General features: G+C 40.4%; 1 protein-coding gene across 1 annotated transcript in view; it reads left to right on the plus strand.

Annotated features, from left to right (window-relative positions):
- Positions 1 to 9,366, plus strand: part of ODAD2 (outer dynein arm docking complex subunit 2) — a 73,488-nt gene extending 64,122 nt beyond the window's left edge. The window contains 1 exon segment of the mRNA XM_085050451.1: positions 8,899 to 9,366. Coding sequence (XP_084906577.1) covers positions 8,899 to 9,012 — 114 coding nt within the window. The 3' untranslated portion in view covers positions 9,013 to 9,366.
- The last annotated feature ends 13,611 nt before the right edge of the window (positions 9,367 to 22,977 follow it).

A 22,977-nucleotide genomic window follows, 5' to 3' on the forward strand; every position in this document is an offset into this window, starting at 1 on the left:
TTTTTCTCTAATAATAAAAAAAAGCAGTTTGAGAATGTTGAGAAGTAAATGATATCATATATTTAATTTTCTGATCTCATACATTTAGACCTACCAATATGAATGAACATGTGGACTATACATGTACCTTTGCCCATGAACAGCCCCTGATCTTTTCCTGCTTCATCACATTCAGATTCATGCGATGAATGTGATGAAGTTGTATGAACAGAGCTGATCTTTGTTCATACCATCTATTCATTTATTTACCCTTTGTTCTAATTGAACGTTTTCTAGTACATTTACTAGTCTAAAATCAGATCATAGAACAGTACCACTCATCTTCCAGTTTATGTAAATGTATGCACTGTTGCCACCTCCACATCTTAAAACATAAGACTATAGAACACAAAAAACCCCAGCTTTAAAATACCCTGGCTCCTTATTTCAAATAAATGCTATTGTACAAATTCACAGGGAGAACATCCTGCTTTTATCCCCAGACTTTGATATGTAAGGTTTACTAGCAAAAGCACTTCACTGGTTTTGATTATAATGATCGTATATAGGAAGAGAGACAGACCCTTAGACCATTGACCTAAAGCTATATTAACTTTAGAGATCAAAATCAGTACTTGCAATTGAACACAGAAGAGTTTGAAGTCAGTTCACGCATACCAGTAGATCTAACATACTTTAAAATACTGTTACAGTCAGATTGTGTTCTCAGATCCCTGTTCTCAGGATAAGATGCACTTGAGAGAAACATTGCAAAACTTGTCACAAGTCTGGAAACTGTAGTGTCCATTTACTGAAGTTCAGTGTTGTCTTCAAAGACAGAATAGTTAGAGTGCATTTCTGGAATATCAGACAAACCAGAGAGGAAAAAAACCATATCATGTTTTCAGGGCATTGCTAAGAACTCAGGCAGAACCCTTCAGAATGTCAGGGTTAATGGACAGCTCAAACCTCATTTTTTTTGCTGCTGATAGTTAGTTTGCAATTGCCCCTGATTAACTTTCATATAATCTTCATATGATTGCTAGAGATAGACAAAGTTATAGTGTTCATATCCATAGTAATGTTAACAAATTTGAAAAACAAAACTGAATTAGCAATTCTTTCTCAATTTCCTATACTACCTCCTCAGTAATGTTTGAGAAGGAAAGGAAAGGAAAGGTAAAAGTCATGCTCCTGCAAAATGAAAAGGAAAACAAGGTGTGAAAAAGCAGGTAAGTATGGAGAAGGAGCAGGAAATACAAAAAAGAAAGATTGATCAGGCTTGCAGTGATATAAAGGAAGGAGAGTCCCCAGCATGCTACTGAGCCAAAGTAAATTATGAAAGGGACATCCATGACATAAGTTTACTTTTTTGAATGTCCATTCTGTCTAGTGAGTAAGCAGGATTATCATTTCATCTTAATTAAGTTAATTTCCAGTGAAATGGGAAAAAAAATTTGAAATGGCACTCTATTGAAATGAAGAAAAATTTCTTTATTCTCTCTATGCCACCAAAAGCCTTTTATATGTTAATCTTCTTTTGAAAACTACAATGAAATATAAATAAAATACAGAAAATGGTTCAAGTAAAAATATGCTGTGAGACCCCAGGCTTCATCACTTTTGGATTATCAGATCTGCGTATTGTTTTTTGTGGGATGAATTTCATATCCCATAAGACTTTTTGTATATTGGAATGTTCATGATGATTGAATTCTTTCTTAATATTGCCCAAACATCTTACAGCTGAATGTAGATTCAAGCTGTCTGCCTTTGAGGTCTCCAACTGGTTACATATAATCGTACCTTTTAAACAAAGATTAGAAATAATTTTGATGACTAGTTTTATTTAGCTACTTCACCTTCGCATTATATTTTTATATTTAGCTAGATTTACACCTGAAAGAGCTGTCAATATTCCTCTGAAATCCTCTAAGTAGCAAATTGAGATGGGAAAACCTTTACACTTAGTGCATTTTAAAGTGTTCTGCAAATTTGCAGTTTTTAAACTATTCTACATTTCACCATTTGGCATTTTGTTGACTTTCTCCTTGTCACTGATATTCACAGTTCTCTGCCCATCTATTATGTCTTTGCAGAGAAGGAGGGAATCCTTCTCTAAATAATTGTATGAGAAATAGACAATAAAACAGATGAAGTGGAGAGAGAGCTGTACAGTTTATGCACATTTTGTAGCTATATAAGCATTTGCAAGTGGGGGTGTGTATACCATATTATAATTCCCTTTAGGCATTAAGGTTGCATGTATTTCTCCAAAGTAATGCAATGCAACATTTAACCTTATCGGAGAATATGGCAACTATATTCTTATTTTGTATGCTATTATTGTGTGCTCAAGAGATTTCTTTTCAAGAGTGCTGCTCCCATTCAGATGTTGAAGAAATATGGCCCTTGTCCCAAATGCCTTTCAATTGAGTTGTAACATAGGAGAAGACTACACAAAATTGACAAAAATGGACAGACAGCAGGTAGGAAAAATGGAAAAATGAAGCTGTACCCAGAAGGAATTTAAAGTTCAAATCTATCAGGATGTAAAATCAGTTGTAGCTCACTGAAGCTGTTTATTCTAACTAAATAGTAAATATCTCATGGTAAGGTACCAGTAATCATATGTTCAGAATCCTTCACTAAAACTATCAAGCCCTACTCCTCTTTTTCCCTCATTTCCTGGAATTTTATGGGATTCATCGTGACAACAGTCATTTTGTCACAGGCAGTCACATAGAAAAAATGACTTGCCAAAGACAAATCATCTGTCCTAAGTCCTGAAATAGATGAGATGGCTTAAGTGCACAACAAACTGCAGACAAGTTTGTTCTTATCCTAACTTGAAGGCCTGCACCTCTTTGCAGGAGTTACTGCACAGGTTTTCTGGCTCCTGCACTCTTTCACTGGTTTTCTGAGGGAGGAAAGGAAAGATGAGAAAGAAGAGACAGTTCCTGGCCAGCCTACTGGCCACCACTACATTAGGTGTACCTTAGCCCAAGCTGCATCCTTTGGACCTTCTCATTCCCCCCCAACCATTCTTGAGTGATTCCAAGAGGTTGTTGTGCTTCGCCCATGGCTGCCAGAATGGAGATGTGTTTCATGGGAAAGAGAAAAGAGAGAAATAGGACAAGAAAGAAAAAAAAGCCAGGTGTAATCTTCCCAGAATGTCTCCCACCCCAGCCAGAGAGCTTCAGTTTCACCTCTTTACATTCAGAAGTGAATTAGGCTGCACCAGGGGTTGCTCTGACTTTAGTCCCAGGGAGGACAGACCCTCTGCAAGAGGTAATCAGCACAGTGAGTGGCAGCTCTGCCCATCTTTTGCCTTTACTGGATGTTCTTTGTAGTGGATTTTGTACAGCTGCTAGCTCAGAGTGTTCCCTGGTACATGGGACTTTAGTTTGAAATCTATTTTCTTTGTGCCACCTGAGGGAAAAAAAAAAACCAAAACCAAGACACTCCAGAACTAACATGAGCATCTTCTTAAAAGTCTGGATATGGTACATGTTGTCTCACCCTTTCATTTAGCTGAAAAGAGAAATCAGGAAATTGGCCTGAATTTGAGTTTAGAAACAGTGACTTCGCTTAACCTTCATTATGCTTTGATTGTGGAGTGTGTTTTATTATTTATAATTTAATTTTATGAAAAGTATTTTCATAAGAATATGTGTAACGTAACACTCAAACTAGGTGCTTTAATATTTTCCAGTGTGCAATATGGTGTTGAAAGTTAGAAAATGCTGGCTGGATCTAGACTGATACTTTCTTGGATAAGCTTCTACCATATGCTTTTATTTAAAGTATTCTTTTTTCTTTTAGGTTAGATTTATAAAAAACATGTGAAAAATGTCTTTTTTTTAAAAAGAAGTGTTACGCAATTAGAAAATCACAGTGCTAGAAATTTAGCATCCTTCAGGAAATGTTGCATGTAAAAGAAGCCAGATACTAAATCTAAATTTGAAGGGGGGAAAAAAAAAGCAAGTCCTGCCACTAACTGGAAATGCTATGTCAATCTACAAGATGTTATACTGAAGTGTATGTCTTTAGTTCCAGGAATTTTAAGCTCTATGTGAACTCTGACTAGCTTCCCAGTATAGATATGAATCTTGTTGAAGGAGTTTGTCCATATTTCCTTCTGATTAGAAAAATTCAAATAAGATTTGTTTTACAGAGCAGAAAATCTGAAGAAGCCAGAACAAAAAGGGCATTAAGTATTTTTTTATATAGTTATTCTTTATTCATAATTTTCTTCATGTTCACAGGACTCTGGAGTATTAAATAGGCTGATCTTTTATCTGTTTTTTGTGAGCAGGGGGGCCTCCTTCCAACAACCTTGTTCTACACTTTCCATTGGTTTAGAAAACTTCTTGTGGACACATCACATGACTAATCCCTTATTTAAAGATTATTTCATGCAAACCTCTATACTTCCTGAAAACATCAGACCCTATGCTTCCTCTTCCCCCCTCTGAGTCTGGAAGCTGCAGAGACTGTGACTGAAGGAAAGTAAGTTACTGTAACCAGTACATGGAGATCATCTGAGATTTTTTCAGATTTAGGGTTTGTTGGTACAAAACTTACCTTACCTTTTTCTGCCTTTAAATCCCCTTGGGCTACTTCTTTTGTAGAAGTGAAAAATTCTGGAAAGACATCACTGTTTGCTGTGATACAGGCTAGAGACTGACATCCTGAGGAGCAGTTTTACTGAGAAGGGTGTGGAGTTTTTGTAGATAAGCAGAACATTAGCCAGCAATGTGTCCTGACAGCAAAGAAGTCACAACACTGGGCTTGCAGCAGGAGCACAGCCAGGAGGTTGAGGGAAGTAATTGTTGCCATTAGTATTCATTAAGATCCTACCTTGAATACTGCACCCAGCTTTGGCTTCTGCTGTAGGAAAGATATGGTAAATCATAATAGGTTCAGCAGAGGACCACCAGGATGGTCAGGACCTGGAGCACTTACTCTGTGAGGAGAAACTAAGGAAACAGGGCTTTTTCATCCTGGAGAAGGGAGAGCTTTAAGTGGACTAAATAGCAGCCTGCCAGTTCCTACAGGGAGTTCAGTCATCAAAAAGATGGAGGTAGGCTTTTCACAGTGATGCATGGTTAGAGGATGAGAAACAATGAGCATGAACTAAATCCAGAGTAACTGAGCACAGGGAACACTTTTTTCTCTACTGGGTCAGTCAAACATTGCAATAGGTTGCCAAAGGATTTTGTGCCATCTCTAGCCTTGAAGTTTTTCAAGATCAGACTTAAAAACTCTGGACAACCCGGTTAAACCTTGTATCTTACTCTGCTTTGAGCATGACACTGGGCCAGAAACCTCCTGAGATCTCCTCTGTTCTGAATTACTCCGTGATTGTGTTGTCATAATTTAGTGTCACAATTCTGGGTTAGTGATAGCAAACTCTTAATTATCCTGAATATTTAAATGATTTGGCTGTGCACTGCTTTTGGAATCCAGAAATGCTACATATGCCCTGCACGTTGTCCAAACAGCTTGTATTTGTGCTTATTTACTGGTATGACGTGCAAACTGTGCAAAAATATTGGACTCTAGCCTTAGAATATAGATACCTGCCAACAGAAAATGAAGGCTACATGGTGCTGCAAACGCTTTCTCTGTCTATGGAAAGTGCCTTTTATGTGCCAGAAAGAAGCATTTATACCACATGCTTTTTTACTGCTTCTCACATCTGTTAACATTTACATGTGTCAGAAAACAATACCTGAACAGTAAAGGGAAGGGATACATGGAGTTCAAGAGCATTATATCAAGAAAAATGACATGTCATATTGCACTAGCACATTGGAATTAAAAAAAAAAGGAAAAAAATTTCTTGGACTTGTCAAATATACCTAATCTGTGGATGAAGTTTGTGTATTCCATCTATGAATACATTTCCATACCTGAATTGAATGTCCCAAATTGCCAGGAAATGGAACTGAACCCACAAATGGGTTAAGGAGTGATAATCAGGAGGTGAAAGAATTATAAATGTCTTGGTTTATTTAAAAAAATAGATTTTTATTTCATTTAAGGCAGGATTTATATAAAAATCTTCAAAGTTGGATTCCTAAATACAGAATTACTTACTGCTATTGAAATATTTTGCATTTTTGATAATCTTCTCTTCAGCTGTCTTTTTGTTAGCACAAAAGGAGTAGGTTAACTGACAAATGTTGCTGTATATCCTCAGTCCTTAGAGGCAGCTACTGTATTGGGCAGTGTTTCCAAGAAAAGTCCTTTGAAGTCTTACTGTGAAAATCCTGAGACACAGTGTAGTACTGGATTTGGTATGACGTGGCAGTTCTTGCAGATGTTACCACTGGCAAGTGATTTAGAAGAACAGCAAATTAGAGAGAAACTGACCCTTGATCCTGTGAACTCAAGGAAAAGAATCAGTATTTGACACCTTTGTAAAAACTGGTGTTTGTACTGGTTGCATTTGTATCACTAATTCTTTAGGCATCTATTTGGGTCCTTTGAAGCAGTGTCTAATGCATCACCCTGGTTTTCCAAAATGCACCTGCAATAAAGAGCACAGTCCCTCCCCTACAGCTATTGTCATTGCTTAATATTGAGTTCTCCATGGAAAATGGCAGAAAAATATCTATTCTATGTTTTCTGAACCTAGAAGGAAGTGATGGCTAAAATAAGAGATCATTAACCTTGAATTGAGTCCTACCTAACATGTAGTCATAATAAAGGCAAAGGTCGATTTTTGTTTTTTCCTATGTTCCTACTAGATAATGTATCTGAAACACTATTTTTTTGATGAACATCTGCTCTTACACGTGGATACAAGTCTTATGTGAAATTATTGTGGATGTTAGAGTTCCACAGTCACTACGCCAAAAAAAACCCCTTGTATTAGATCTGTGAAGATGCAATGAATAATCACATAAGGTATATCATTTCCTTGCCCCAAATTTAAAACCTAGAGCTTTTCCAAAACCACCACATGAATGGTATGTGCATATATATTTTTGGGTTGAGTCAGGAATATGAAGGATCAATAGCAGTTTTCTTCTGTATGTTGCACAAGTTGCAAGACACCCAAAGAATCACTTAGTAATTTAAGCTGATGAGAAATCAGCTTGTTGCAAATGGCAAAGAAGAAATATCTTCATCCAGCAGTATTTCTGAAAAAATAGAAGTTAAGTATTTGATAAGACTTGCATTCTGGTCTTTCTGCTTTTTAGAGCAGCTTTATCATTACAGGTAGACATGTGGTTCTCTTGGTCCTACATCCACTTGAAGTCATTGGTGAACCTTCTACTGATTTCTCTGGTTGCTGACCCTGGCCCAGGTCTTACACACAAATGGCAACATAAACCTTTCTCATATAATTTCTTCTTTTTTAACTCTGGCATATCCTTTCAGAAGTGTTCTTTTTTTAATAATTCTACCTAGGTACTTGGACCTAGACATCTGATTACAGTAGTGGAAATTTTAAGAAGACGGATTAGCTAGAAAAAAATTATCATTGATGTTTAATTGACATAATACTCTTTCTGATTTAATTCAAACCTATCACAGGCAGACTTACATGTTGCATGTAGGGGTCAAAGGGTGAAAGGTTACTGGAAAGATGCTTGTTTTGTACATTTGGCTAACACAAATACTTCCTCAAGTACAAAAAGCTTTGATCTCTCTAAGCAAATGCCATATGTGTGCAGCTGTGGCCCATGCCTCACGACTGCTGGAAGGTTAGGAAAAGGTAGCATATGAATTTGATGTCTGCATTCAATTTATGCTTTTATATTTAGCAGTTCATAATTTTGTGTAATATTTTAGCTGTATGAAAAATATGCACCAGAGTTGAGTGATAACAGATTTCTCTGTGGTTTAACTCAACATTGTTTGGGTGAATACAGATTCCTAAGTATTGCAGACTGAAAATACAGGTTTTAATTAGAGCTGTCTGAGCTTCAAAATACCTGAACGCACATTAAGCCTGGCAAATTTTCAGAAATCTGGGGGTTGCATGGAGCTGATTTAAGCTAAGCAAGAGTCTTCTCTTCTCCAGCTATATTGCATTTGCTGTTGCATCACTGACTTGCATCACACTGAAGTGAGATCCAAATCCATTACGAATGGTTTTCTGATATGTAAAAATGTTTTATCACCAAGGCCTGTCTTGTGTCATACTCATGTTGAACAGTACCTTACTCTCAGGGAATTTCTACTGAAAAATTTGAGTGACTTACAGAGTAAAGGATCTACTACTCATGACTGAGAAACTGAATCAACTCCAAAAGTTTGGTGCCTTTCTTTAGCTTTTGTTTTTCACTTTTACGTGCAAATTTTTATGACTGATATGCCCAGATCTCTATCCTTCCAGATGTTTAACCTGAGTGGTTTGCTGTGACGGTAAAGAAACCTACTGCAGTTGATGGGACACAAAGGTCCATCACATGAATCCAGTTTCATGATCAAGAAACCCTCCCCCCCACACAAAAAAAAAAAAAACCAAAAAAGAAAAAACAAAAAAAAACATGGCATGGCTCTGTGTATTAAAAATCTTGAGCATGTACAATGATATTGGTGTACCTTGGGGGGAAAATTGTGACTCAAGAAAGCATGTGCAGTTTCACTTACAATAAAAAAATACAAATCACAAACGGTAGACAGACATGGGACCATAACCAGAAAATAAGACATGAAAATATAAATTCACAGGTTATGTGATTTGCACTTTTATGTGGATGTTAATATATATATGTTTACAAAAGTAGACATGTAGTAGATACATGCATATGTATAATGTAGTGTTGTTAATATGATTGTTAGCATTTTATTTATCAGGTCTGTGGGTAAATTCATGCAGTTGTTCCAGATATGATTTGAATGTTGTTGAAACAGAAGCACACTGATTTGTTTTCTTCTCCTCTGTGTTTTTGCTAGCTCCTACTGGCCATGGTAGGCTCCGCAGATGAAGCTCTGCAGGAGGCAGCAGCTGGTTGCATAGCAAACATTCGCAGATTGGCTCTGGCAACAGAAAAAGCAAAGTATGGCTGATGCTTCAGCAGCTTTTACCAACACACTTGTTTAGCAATTCAGCTACATTTAAATATACAATTACTCCTTCTCGCATCTGTATTTCATAGCAGAGCTCATCCATCTGATGATAATTTAATAAAAACAAATCTGTGGAAACTTACGTTTGTTTTTATGTTACTGGTTTGTCTCCCCTAGATTTGATAAAACACTCATACCTAATTTTGTGTGTCTTTTAACATTGCATCCTTCAAAAGACTATCAATTAAGACATATGTTAAAGACATTTTCTACAGTTGATATGCTTTTATTTTTATTCATTGTAGATATGTTTTTGCTCATCTGTGACATTATAATAAATTTTCCTTCTCTGTGTGTGTGGTTATGCAGCAATTTATGAATGTCTTGAACAATTCCCTGCATTATAAACTTGTCCAGTCATCCTCTCATTATGCTTTTGCATGTTTAATCACTTGTGAGTCACAGGAGAGCAGAAAATGCAGATACATGAGTCTCACATCTGGTGTTATACAATGACTGCAAACAGCTGTAGCAATAGACATCACTCTGAATTTCCCATTTCTACAAACATCAAACAAAATAGTGCTTAATTTTGTAAGTAGCTGGTGAAATGTGTTTTAATTAACACATTTAACTCAGCTCTATATAAAGGATCGGATATTAGATTTACATTTGCACATAATCTTTTCATGTTTTTTCATTTTTAAACTGAAGACAACATTGTATTGATGTACTTTATTTTTCTGTATAAAATTATGCTCAGAAGCACAGTTGGTTTCAAAAAAGCACAGTAATTATTATTGATATTATAAATTACAGACCCACTGTACATACCATGCTCAACAAATAATGCTAAGGCATTCCTTTGAGATCAGTAATGTCTTAATTGCAAGCACAGACTGCTGACAGAAATGAAAAAAAGCAAATATGTAAATGACTTGCATTTGTCAAGGACTCGCTTCTCAATTATTTTTTTACTTCCCTTAATAATTAACAATTTTCTTGGTTTAGGAGCACTTTGTAATTTCATTATCTTCCTCCAACTGGCATGACTTCTCAAGGCAGCTAACTTCCTTGCTGACAGAAGCTAAGGAAGACATAATGCCAATCCACCTTTGTATTTGTGCTTTCTCTGAAGCAGACACGAAGGCTCATTTAAAATTTCATTTTGGAAGACTTGCACAGTTCTGAAGAAGGAGAATTGCACTGGGCCCTTAGGGAAGGTGTAGAGACTATTTTAAAGGAAGCCAGCTATGGACAGATGCTGACAGTGTGGAGATCAAAATGTCAATCCAAGTAGTATTTTTTGATCAGTGCAAACACCAACATAGTCACAGGGTCCATCACAAGCTCCATCAGCATCCAGTGACCACGTAAATGCTATTTTAGGTATTCTCCAGCTCTGCCCCACAGGCCTGGTATGTTATTTTGAATAAACGTGTCTATAATATTATACTGATGTCACAGCTGTAGTAGTATCATATGCTTCATTGCTATACCCAAAAATACTTCTAAAATAAATGCTAATTGCCAAATCCATTTGAAAGAGAAGAGGCTTGATTTTATTTTTGTCTTTTCTGTGAGAGAAGCTGTGGATACAAATAGTTTGTCACAGTCTCACTTATGAATAACACGTAAAATGGTAGCTTATTTTTCTAACTGTTGAGGGGAAAAAAACTCCCTGAAAATAACTCTTGTCCTTAACATGACCTCTCAAGGCACACTTGACTGTTTAGCATGGATTTCAAATGGAATAAGTTCTAAAGCAAGCTTAATTTTATGATACAGGTGCCAGGGCAATAAATGTCATGGTTTTGACAATGAAATGGCCTCAGTTTGCCATTCTCACTCACACTGGTAGCCCTTATGCCTCCAAGTAGTTAATCTGAAACCTTTATTTTAAGACCTCAGACAGTTAATCCCAGACTTAAATTAACTTACTTGTGCTGTTTTCTTTACCATGCCTGCAGTTCTTAAGTTCTGTAAAAGGAGAAGAATTGTTGAAATTGATACAGATCACCACAAAGGCAAAGAAACAGTGTTAAAAAAATACATCTTTTTTTGGCCAAAACTGGTGGATTCCATGTAATTAATATAGAGATATTTAGTTGTTGGAAAATGGATGAATGAATGTGATCCCTGGCCCCTCTGTGCAGTGCAGTACAGCGTGTACATTTGAAAAGCTTCCACTTTGTCCACAGATCTGCGCTGAGTTTCATGGCTCTGCAGCCCTCTGAAAAGGGATCCTCACAAAGCTGGGTCCCCCATGCTGCTCACACAGCCCTCCAACCCTGCTGGCAGTGCCCGCCAGCCTATTCAAGCCCTGGCACCAACCCAAGGCATTGCCGCCGCCCAGGCCCAGCATTCCCACTGCGGATAACCAGGCACCAGCCAGCTCCCCTCCCTGGCTCCCATGCTTGGAAGGGAAATGCCTTCACTCCTTGCTCTTTCCACCAGCTGCTGCTTGTCCGTGTAAACCTGTAGCCTCTTAGGAAATAGGGTTATACTGAGTATGGGGGCTCAGTATTATTTTCAGCGCAGAGCAATTCGATGTACAAATTATTTTAGCTGCAAAAACGTAGTGACTTGGAAGGGAGAGTCAAGCTTTGCCCTGTTCATTTGCTGTCGTCTGCTCGTTCTCCCTCCTTGTTTTCTCCATGTGATTCCTGTAATTTCACAGGCTTGCAATATGTCCTTTTCCCCAGTTTATTTACATTACCGTTACCATCAGCAGGGAGTATCCATCACTGTTCACAGTTTCAGGAGCCAGCTCCCAGCTCTGCTCAGAGCACCATGCTCCAACTGGCAGCCACAACGCCAGGCGTGCTCTTCACCGACTGCTCATTGTCAGCTTTGCTCCTCAATTACATTAAACTGTCAGAAAACACGGGGTCCAAGTAAGAAAAGTTGTCATGACAAAGTGTTGTTTTGAGTATGGAAGTACTACAGTTGAAGAAAAAAAAGCAAGAGAAGAAATCTTTCACCTTTATGCAATTTTTTCTAGAACCTTATAGGCCCACCACATCTTTCAGTCTACACATCTGTCAGCAGCAAGATAGCTTTTCTCCTACTACTCCATGACTTTATGATTTATTGCTTGGTGACAGATAACCATTATCAATAATTTAATTGTCCCAGGATGTTCAAACTACACATTTGAATCTGGGATTTATGTTCATTTCCTTTTAGTGTTCATGCTAATGACAAGTGCATGTGCTCTGACACATGATATTGTCTCCAAGTTGTTAAAGAAATATAAACTTCACGGCCTGGGTGCAAGGAATCTGTGATATATTAGGGGCTTTATTATTCTGCTCCATCACCAAAACTTTCCTTTGGAAAGTAAATGAGCTTGAGACTCACAGGGCTGTCTTGAGATTTGACTCAGTAATTTGCTTTAGGCTAACTGATCACTTTGTATGAAAGCGTGGTACCTCTTTCATTCCACATCTCCTAAAGTGAGTTGAGTGAGCTGCTGATGCTGAGGGTCAGATGTGAATCATCCCAGGAGGCTGAACTAGATAATATGTTAGTTTAAGAATTTCACCTCATAATAAATTAAATGGTTGTTTCTTGCACATTTCCACCAAAATAATCTTTGTTTTACACATGACAGCAGGATGACTGCAATGGAGACATGTAATGTGTTTCTTCAGCAGTGGAATTCAAATTTCCATACAGGCTGTTTGTGGAGCTTATTTCCAGAGTCAGAAGCTGACTGCTCCCTAATTGCAAATTGTGGTTTGTCCCTTCTTTAGCCACTTAAGCTTTGCCACACACTGCTCAGGATCCAGAACAGCAGAAGGAGGCTGTGCTGCATCTTGGCCTCTCTTTAGTTCCGACAGCCTAATTGTGAACTGTTCAGTGACCTGGCACAGGCCAGGACCAGCATGTTTCAGCCTTAGCCCTTGCAGTGGCATGCTACATTGCACCATTTCTAAAGGAATTTGTTTTGGCAATTATTGTTCTCTCCCTTCTTTAAACAGTGGTGTTCCTCAGTGTTTAATATCTTGCTGCTTTGGCTATTGAAAGCAGCCAAAAGTCACCCGTTTTCATTAACCTTTTCCTTGAGTGCAATTTTCAGTGTAACTTGTGCTTTGCCTAGTTATCGGTTCAGTAAGACGACTTTCTGGGAAGTATTTCCATGGACAACATCACCATGGCTTGTGTTTATCCTCTTGACTTCTTCTTGTGTTATCTGCCAGACACCTTTCAGTTGGCAAGCTCCTTTCTCTTTTCCAGTTGGCAAGTTCCTTTCTCTTTTCCAGTTGTTGTCATTGGCAGGTTATGTGTTTTTATCCTGGTCTGCATGGAGCACAGGACCCTTCAGTTGCTTGGTTTTTTACAACTGAGATCAATTCTACTTTAAACAGAAGTTTTTTCCTTCTGAAAGGCTCATCAATGCACGTAAGGAAACATTAACTTTTGCTGCCATACAATATGGTGTGGCCTAATCCTGCCACTTCTGTAGTTCTGCAGAGACACAAAGCCATCTTCACTAATCTCACATTTTCTTCCATCATTTGGGAATCCTGATACTGTGACAGGATAGTACTTGGCCAGTCAAAATGTTTGGTTGTTGTTACTTTGACTGTGTGGTGGAAAAGGACCATAAGAATGACACTGTACTAATGCTGAACCATGAAACAAGAGGTCATAAACCAGCAGCTTTTGGTCAACTCCCCATTGCACCAGCATCCTGAATGCCTTTAAAGCTTCTCCATTCTTCATTAGGTGAGAAATGGCCAAGAAGCTCTTGGGGGTCCAAATTGTTCTTTGCAATTGGTAATGGTGGTAAGTTTTTGCCCAGCCGTGCTGTGTCACAGCCCACTTCTGCAAAGGTTTGGTGAAGGCAAGAAAGCAAAGCGGAGCACCTGTGCTCCAGTGGCTGTGTCTGGCAGCAGAGTTTTCTTTCAATGGCTGAGCCTTGAACCATACCTTCTAATATCCAGTTAAAAAACTAGAGATCTGTGTCCTGCTTCTGGGAAAAAAAAAAAGAGGCTTTAATAAAAATGGTAATTAAAAAAATACAGATGCTGATAAAATTAAAAACATATGATATGGAGTTGAAATGATTTAGTGCTGAAAAATGTTGGTTGATTCAGTAGTAGTTAAACTTCCAAATAACTTGTCTTGAACAAGCAAATAGTTATAAGTATTTGGCTATGTGTCTTTTAAAAAAAAAGTTAACACAGATCATGTTGCTGGTTCCCTCTACCACTAACTGGTAAAGGCTGCACAATAAAATTAGTGCAGTAAACCACTCATCTTTCCAGTTGCTGCATTCTCTTCCCCAGTTGACAGCCTTTTGGGGCCTCCTTGGCTCCTCAGCAGAAAGCACCAAGTGCAGTTCTGTTGCTCTAATGAAAACATAACAACAACGTCTGGGAAGCCATAGAATGATGCAATACCCGTACAGCTCTGCTTCCTTTAATGTGATGAAGCTTGCATATTTGCCTGGCTCCAGAGTTTTACTCCTGCCAGTATTGTACTGTAAAGAGACTTGGCAGAACACGTTCAAAGGCTGTTCGTGGTTTTTCACTCAGCATTAAACCTTCCAATGACGGAAGGGTGGGGGAACACATATTGGGACAAACAGACACTCAAAAAGTCAAAAAGAAAGAGGAGAAGGAGGCTGGTGGTAGATGGTCAGCAGTTATGCAAACCTTGGTTATGGGACTGGGGTTGATTAGGGCCGAGCTGAGACCCACTGGAGGACAGCATCCTGTATTAAAGCAGCGAGTCTTCTCTGCCCACTTTCCAGGGGGCGATCAGTTCAAAAGAAAAACTGCTCCTAATATTTGGAGAGAAGAGATCAGTATTGCTTCATTCTCATATCCAAAGTCATGCTGTCCATGCTCAGTCACAGTGGTGCAGTAGTCAGAGGCTCTAGGATTTATATTTTTTGCACTGTGTTTGCCCAATATAGGGAAATTCTCCATCCCCATGGCTGCCAGTCGTGCTCTGCAGACCTTCATTAAACTCATTTATGGCTGACTTTTTTTTAACTGCACCATTTAGAAAGCAGACTACCTAGTCCTTACCCCTGCGTGAGGTTAGGCAGGAAAATATTCAAAGTGGAGCTGGAGCAACTCTTGGAGAGAACTGTTCCATATGCACTTGCAGATGAGGGGCAAAATATGTTCAGAAACAGAAGTTATGGTCAGATGGATGCCTCCTTCCAACCCGTTCCACAACTGTCTGTGGTGGGGTGTCATGTAAAAGGAAAAATATTTGGAAAAGCGGACATCTGTGGGCCAGCCTTGGTATGCTTCCCAGAATGTAATGACTAGGTGAATGTTTTTCAGCACAGCAAGTAAGGAATATAGGTGACTGCCAAGCACTGGATCTGATGTGGCGTGAAGAGGTACAAAACAAAGAGGAGTGATTTGTCTGAAGAAAGTGAGGCTTAATTATTTCCAAACTCGGCATTAAAAAAAAGCACTACAAAACAAAGAGAAATGATTTGTCTGAAGAAACTGAGGCCTAATTACTTCCAAATTCAGCATTTAAAAAACCCAACAAACCAAACCAGAACTCTTTCCAGTCCCTTCAAGTTGCTTTTCAGATTTTTACGTATCTCTAAGACACTTCCATTGTGTGGACATGTTCATTTCACCAGTCTTGAGGCTCTACAAATATGGCTGTAGACTCATTACTGTGGACATTTCTAAATCAACAGTTACTGAGATCTGTGTTATGATTTTAGTTCCACTGGCAATTACTGATATCTAATTACCACTTAATCTGTTCTGAACTTTGTAGGAATGTGTAATAGAAACCACTTCAACTTTTGCTAGAACTGCATTTGAATCGTGTGTCTCCTCTCCTCTAGGACTGCCACATCCACACCCACCATCCCAAAGAGCTGAAATATATTTCAGCTTTAAGAGGAAAACACTGTGTACTCTACCATGTACATTCTTGCCCTGGGAGGGGGAAAATGCAGGCTCAAGTGCACCACAGCCCCTTCAGAAGTTGCAAGACTCAGAGAGACATCAGAGAAAGCAAATGTGAGAGAGGAACCTTGTGGCCTTGGAACAGCTATTCCATTGTCATGGCCAGCTATTGCAACTAGGACAAAACACAACAGTGGTGCTGGGGCCTCACAAAGTGCTGGCAAAAATGCTGAAATCCACAAGCAGCTTCAGGGATGTGAAGCACCTTTTTGCAACTTCAAATAAGTGTTTAAGTCCTGAGAGCTGAGATCAAGCACGGAGCTTCTCCGTGGGGTTTCCTAATACCAGCAGCCCCAACAGAGGTGTTAGCACCCTACAGCACTGGGCAGGGGGCTGATAGGCAGCCTGGGCTCAGCGCTTCCACCGTGCATCTGGCGGGGTGTGCACTGCATGCAGAGGCATATATTTTCATAGCAATTCTAAGTGGCAGTTTAGAAAAGCTGACCCAGCCAAAGAAAACCTTGGAAAACCGTGCAGAATGAATCAATAAAACTGTCTAAGAATTTAATCCAATGAGAAAGTTAGTAATTGTCAGAAGTCCACGAGATTTACATTTCTAAATTAAACAGGCCAACAAAGTAACAAGATTGTGCTTCTGTGATCAACTAGTAGCAGTTTTACAAAGTAGCAAGAATGTGGAGGGAATTCAGTTACAAAATGTGGCTGCCACCTGCAGGTACCCCTTCAAGGTTTCAGTCTATAAAGTTTGAGCAAAAATAGGTGAAATCTCACTTTGCTGAGACAGGTAACATTTTGCCTTGGCCAGTGGCAAGTGTGATTTGGGTAAATAAGCCTTGAATCTCTGCAAACGAAATGATGGCAAAACAGCAAAGTGAGAGCCAAAGGGAGGCTGCAGGCTGTCCCTGGAGAGCTCCTGTTGACTGAGGATGTGCTGCAAACCTAGCCTGCTATGGCAGGAACACTGTCCTGGGCAGCCCTGGGCGATAAATAACAGCAGAAAAACTCCTGCCATGGATTGTAGGATATCACTTCTGCCCAAGGAAAGCCTAAGGGAGGGATGGAGGAGTTGCTTTCAGTGGTTCCCACTTTTTGAGCTGCCATGCAGGTACCAGCGTGCTCCAGCTCTGGGAGCAATGGGACTGCGTGACTCTGCTCCTGCTCTCTACCTCTCACCTGGCTCCCTGCTGCAGGTTCCAGGGGAGAGCAGATTCAGCTTCAGCTGCAGGGGAGATGCTAGTCAGTCACATCACTGTGTGGAAGAAAGTGAGGTGGCAAGAAAGGTTTTATTAAGGAAGGACTTTAGTAAGAAGCAAGGAAAGATGATTTAATTTCTTAGCTTGATAAACACAGATTTTGGGGTCATGCACAGTGGAATGGCAACCTAGGCTGCCAGGATCCAAAGCTAGCCCCACTTTGGGTAATCATTCTTGCCAACAAGGGACATAAATCAACACTGCATCTACTCAGAAGAGGGATATGTGGCCTATACCACTCTCATGCTGCTCCCTTTTCCATAAATATACAAAAGTTCATGGTACTCTGCTATGAGAAGAGGGCTTAAAAAAACCTTAAAGAAATTTTTCTTGTAGTGGGGATCCCATCATGATCTGTGAGCCAAAAGCCCTCTGTCTGTTACAGCATTTACTGAATTTTATGGGGATGCATCTCAGGAGGGCATTCCCCCAGCCTGTCCAGACCCTGCTGCAGCAAAACCTTGAGTTTGACAGCCCTGACAAGCTGCTGAGACATGGGAGAAGCCAAAGGGCTTGAAGAATGAATATGTGCAGAGGCTGTCCTGCCTCCAGCTCAGACTGTTTCCTTCTGTCTCAGTCTGATAACCATGCAGTCTCCCAAACCTTCTCAGATGGCTGCTGTCCGGCAGATCCCAACAGAAGCAGGGTGAAAGAAAGCTCACAAAAGGCTTGGTATCTCTCCGAGCAGTCTCAGTCTCTGGTAGATTAGCAATGCAAACAAACGAAAGCGTCTTGGAGCTAGCCAGGCACTTCTGGCAAACCCATGTGTTTGTGACTGCTACCTTCATTGGAGACGATTGACATGACTGTGTCCTTTCCAGGCATTTCGAGCATTTCTGTGTTATCAGCTGCCTGCTCCAGGGCTGCAGAGTCCATCCAAGGGAGGACTGAGGCATGAGGACTGCTTGAAGCAGGTCCATGAGTAAAAGCCTTAAAAAGCTGGATCTTTTGTGTAAGAAATCATATTCCTTGGACGGTTTCTAAATGTTCATTGCAAGCTATCTAGTGCTGATGCCAGAGAGAATTACCTTAACTGGGGCTTTGTGGCTCAATCCATGGAGAGTCTCCCACAAAAACACAGGCACAAATCAAAGTGCCTTTTTTTTGGGAGAGAGCACTCCAAGCGGGCCCAGACATCCCAGCTGCAGCCTTTTACAGGACAGTGACTGTTACAACATTGAAAAAAAAGATCTCAGAATTGAGTTCTCTGAACTACAGGAGGCCCAGTGGGTGTCCTCCTCAAAGGCTTCTTCAATAAAACCAGCAGTGTGTCACTTGTGCACTGCAGAAGGCCATCTGTTCCTTCCCAGATATCTGCATCCCAACCAGTGGAGGCAGATATTCTAGGACACTGAAGGAGAATCAACAAATGTTGAGAAGCAAATCAATATTCAGTTCAAATACTATGTAGCCAGGTGGTTTTAGTCCTGTTATTGTCCCTAGAAGGGTGAACAGCAAAATCCTCTTCTAGGATTTGGCTGCTCCTGAAGTGCCCTCTAGATTTGAGATCCTAGGATTCATAATCCCAGGGCTGGACCTGCAAACCCTGTACTATATCCTGTAAATGGCCTGACAGCTCTTGGCTTGCCAGGCAGGTATTTTCACGCTCTGATTCACCCATCTGCAGTAAGACACTAATATCTCAGCTGTCCTTGGGGAGAGTATCAGCAAAAAAATAGAGCTCTCCTCTCTATTACAGCAGTGACTAGACCCTCTCCAGCCAGGACCTGACAGGGTGACAACTCTCCTAAGGACACCAAGTGTTTGAGCCAACCACTGGTGCTGTGTGGTGATGCCAAGTTTGCAGTTAGTGAACAGATCCTTTCAGGAGATCTGGACTTTCACTGCTGCCCTGGGTAATCCAAAATTCTGTTCACTTTCCCTCTGGTTAGAGACTAGTTTGTGGGCAAGGTGCTCAGCTCCTCACCAGTGGCAGCCAGGTGTCCCTGCAGGTGCTGCATTGACAAGCTGCTCACCACATCCCTGTGTGCCTTTCCCAACTGAGTTGGTGAAGAGCAAACTTAGGCAATAAGGGATGCACTGTTCTATTAAAACTGGCTGGGATATGCCTGGTGGAGAAGGTAAAGGCCAAAAGGGCTTAGCTGAGCTCCTCTGTGCCCTAGGAAGCACCCATGCTCAGACATCTGGAAAACCTTGCATTGCAGAGAGATTTGTAACCTCACCTGATGCCACCACAACTCCAGAGCAGGTGGAGAGCCCCTGTCTGGGAGAAGCCAATCTGCCAGGATGGAGCAGGCACAGCACCAGGATCTGCCCCATCCCTGCCACAGCTGCCAGCCCAGTGCACATCCCAGCTGGGAGGAGCCCCCAGGAACAGCCCACGACCCTGCTTTGTGCTTGCACTTGCTCCCAGTGTTCATCCAGGCAGCTGAAGCAGTGCACTTTATACCATTTTGCTACTTTGTGGAAAGATTGTGAGGTGACCAGCACCTGAGTCTGTTGACAGCTTTAAAGGAAAACATTTAATTATGCAAACTTGAAACTGAATCTGTCCTTATCCCTGGGGCACATCCCCACTGATGGCAGCTGCAGTCTTTCCCTGGGCATCCTAGGGCACCTTCTGTCCCAATCCCACAAACACTTATTGGAGGCTTAATATTAAACCAGTGAGGAATTCTTGCAAAGCCAATGGGATAGCCAGTGGGATAGCCAACATTTATGTGTACAGTCATATGTGCAGTTTGGGTCTGAGGACTTTGTCATATCCTTGGCCTGTGTTTAAAAAGAAAAAGAAAAAAGATGGAAACCCACAAATCACATTTAAGCTAACAAAATGATTTATTAAGAAAAAACACTGACGGATTTTTGAAGTACAGAAAGGGTTGAAATAGACTGAATAGAATGAAAATTGACACGAATTTTTACCACAATGCAAAAGGAACTTGAACTATTCTAATAACAGTTTGCTTTAATGTTCGTGCATGTCTTCACATCCTGCTTTTGGCAATGGCCAGAAAAGAACTACTGAAATACTGTGAGAAAAGCTGTTCTCATGTTATTTCTGGCCCTGCTGTAATGCATGAAATCAGGACATCTCATGAGAGAGACTGATATTCAAGATTTTCAGTCTATTTTTCAGATAAAAAAGTCTGAATATATATCTAAATATCTGGGTTTAGTCATGACTAGATCTCAAAGCAACAAGTAAAGTATCTGTGAGATCACAAGTCAAATAGTTACAATTCAGAAGAAAGTATAATAGTTATATTCAAGTAACTTGGAGGGAAAAAACCTGTGAAGCCAATATTCACTTGCCAAGCTAAGGTGGATGTCTCCTCATTCTCAAAATAACCCTTAATGCCATCGGGGAATTTCTGCAGTTTATTCGTAGGGGTTATGATTAAACCTGAAGTGCTTGGAGACAGCGACTGTCATTGGCATGGTGCTGTTCATGTGTGTGGCTCTAATCTATCTAAAAATCATTTTTGATAAACACCTTCAGGATCCAAAAAAACGAGGGCTCTATGAACTATATGTTTTCTGGTGCCCCTGCCAACTCTGAATAAATACGCTGTGTGTGTAGCCAAGGTCTTGGAGAATTATTTCCTGAAAACTACTTACTTTAGAACCAGAAGGAATTAATGAAGATGTGCCAGCTATTTCCTTTACTGGCTTGCATGCCTCAGCCTCACCAATAATAAATAGTAACAGTGTGTACATGAGTTATGCTGCTACACCTCATGTTTTGCACCCTGCAGAATCCATCTATTCTGTACACAAGCAGGAAAGCACAGACAGAGTGCGAGTTTGTTGCCTCTCCTTGGGTATCCACATTTGAGGCTGGCAGTAGCTATCAAAGCCAAATTGCATTTTGAGTCTGGCTTTAGCCTCTGCTAAAATAGCATTTGTGTATTTTACAGCTATTTACAGAGGTTTAACCTCAGCTCTGCTAAAAAGGAGATAATGCAGCTATCAGCACTGGTTAAACAGATTAATAAGATCAGCCTGACTTTTTGATCTGCTTGAATAAACATATTTATTATTATTGGACAACTTTAAGAAAACTTCTAAATCATTAGAGATTTATAAATTATCAATTATGTAAGAGCTAGAGCAGCTAGGGAGATGTTTTTGTATGACTGCAAGCAATGAGAAAGGAGATTTTCAAACTCGGGCCAAAAACATTAATCGCAAGCCATCTTTAGAAGAATCTTCCCTCAACTTTATCTTCAGATTTTCTCAGGCTTCCTTTGCAAGAAACTAACTCCCCACTGTGTCCCTCCCAAGCAGAGCCAGAGAGAGTGGGATCCCATGTCCCAGAGGGAGCTCTCCCTAGGCAGCTCCGGGTGCCTGACCCCACACAGTCTTTACAGAAACTGGCACCAACTTTAGGGTTTTCCTTCAAGACACAAAATCATCTCAATCACATCCGTGTTGCCAAGGCAACACATTCCAACTCTGCCTGTCCTCTCCAGGACCTGATATCTACCGGGGGAGCTTCTAGACAGAAAATCATTGAAACCCTGACTCAACCGCACGAGGTTTAATGCTGTGAAAGCAGCCAAGAGGCTGAGGATAATTCAGAGGTTTTTTATGCAATAACTGGAGGGCCATCAAACTGAAGCATGTTATGACTACTTCTCCCTGTTTAAAATCCTAAAAGTCAGCCTGAATCTTGCATCCTCTCTGTCTTGTCTCCGGAAAATGCCTCAGATTTGGGGTTGAAAGTGAATACACTCTGGGCTGACGTGTTGGGAGCTGCTACCCCGTGCAGAGCTCTGTCAGTACAAAGGAAAGAGGAAACGTTTCTACTGGTATTATTAACATGTCAGTAGCAGTGATAGATTCCAACTGAGATCAAGCCCTCTTGTATTAGCAGTGTGCCAAAAGCAGAGTAGGAAGCAGAGAAAGGGGAGGAAGTGTTATTATTCCCGTGTTACAGCTGCAGAAGAGAGGCATGGGGATTGTGAAATCCTCGAGGTCAGACAAAACCACGTGCAGCTCAAGCGGGGAAGGGAGTCAGACCCTCACAGCTGCCCTTTTCATCCCCTCAGCCCATGCATGTTTCCCTGCCTGGCCAGACTGCTTGACATTTTTGGGTGTTTGGGGATGCCCAAGAGCTGGGGCTGGTGGAATAAATCCCCAGGGACAGGTCCCAGGCAGAGGCCACGTGAATCATAGTGTCCTTGCACAGTACTGCACTGCGTTTGCTCTCAAATATGTGCACATCCTCTTCTCTTCCTGCCCAGAAAAGACAAACTTGAGCAAAAATTCGTCATGGTCTGAACCATTCTGCAGATGTCAATTTCAAGTCATGGATTGATCTCTCTATCTGTAATGCTGAAGAATATTTGTGGCAAAATTATCTGACTTTATGCTTTCCAGTGAAGCTGGATGGAAGAACAGGCATGAAAGTAGGGAATTAAATAACACAGTGTGGTGTGTTTATTTTTGCACAGGTGGCTGAAGAAAAATTAGATTTATAATTATTATTGTTATCAGCTGTTCAGCATTTATGCTTAACTTTTCAGAGCAGTGATTTCTGCAATGTGACCTGCACCATTAATGTGAACTACAAACAATTCCACATTTGTTTTCCAAATGTAGAGCAGACATCACCCATCCGAGAGACTACATCAAATGGAACTGAGTCACTCCTGTGCCAGTACAGACACCAAAGATGTGATTTTCCTCTGAGAATATTAAGTGCAGAATTAAAGCTCAGTTAAATTAATAAAATCTATAAACCACAGCAAAATTACTAATTTTGATTATATTGATACATTACACATAATTAAGAACATCATCCTCTCTGGGTATGTTTGAGCTGC

This window comes from Lichenostomus cassidix, chromosome 2 (assembly GCF_008360975.1).
Source record: "Lichenostomus cassidix isolate B80296 chromosome 2, HeHo_3.0, whole genome shotgun sequence".
NCBI lineage: Eukaryota > Metazoa > Chordata > Aves > Passeriformes > Meliphagidae > Lichenostomus > Lichenostomus cassidix.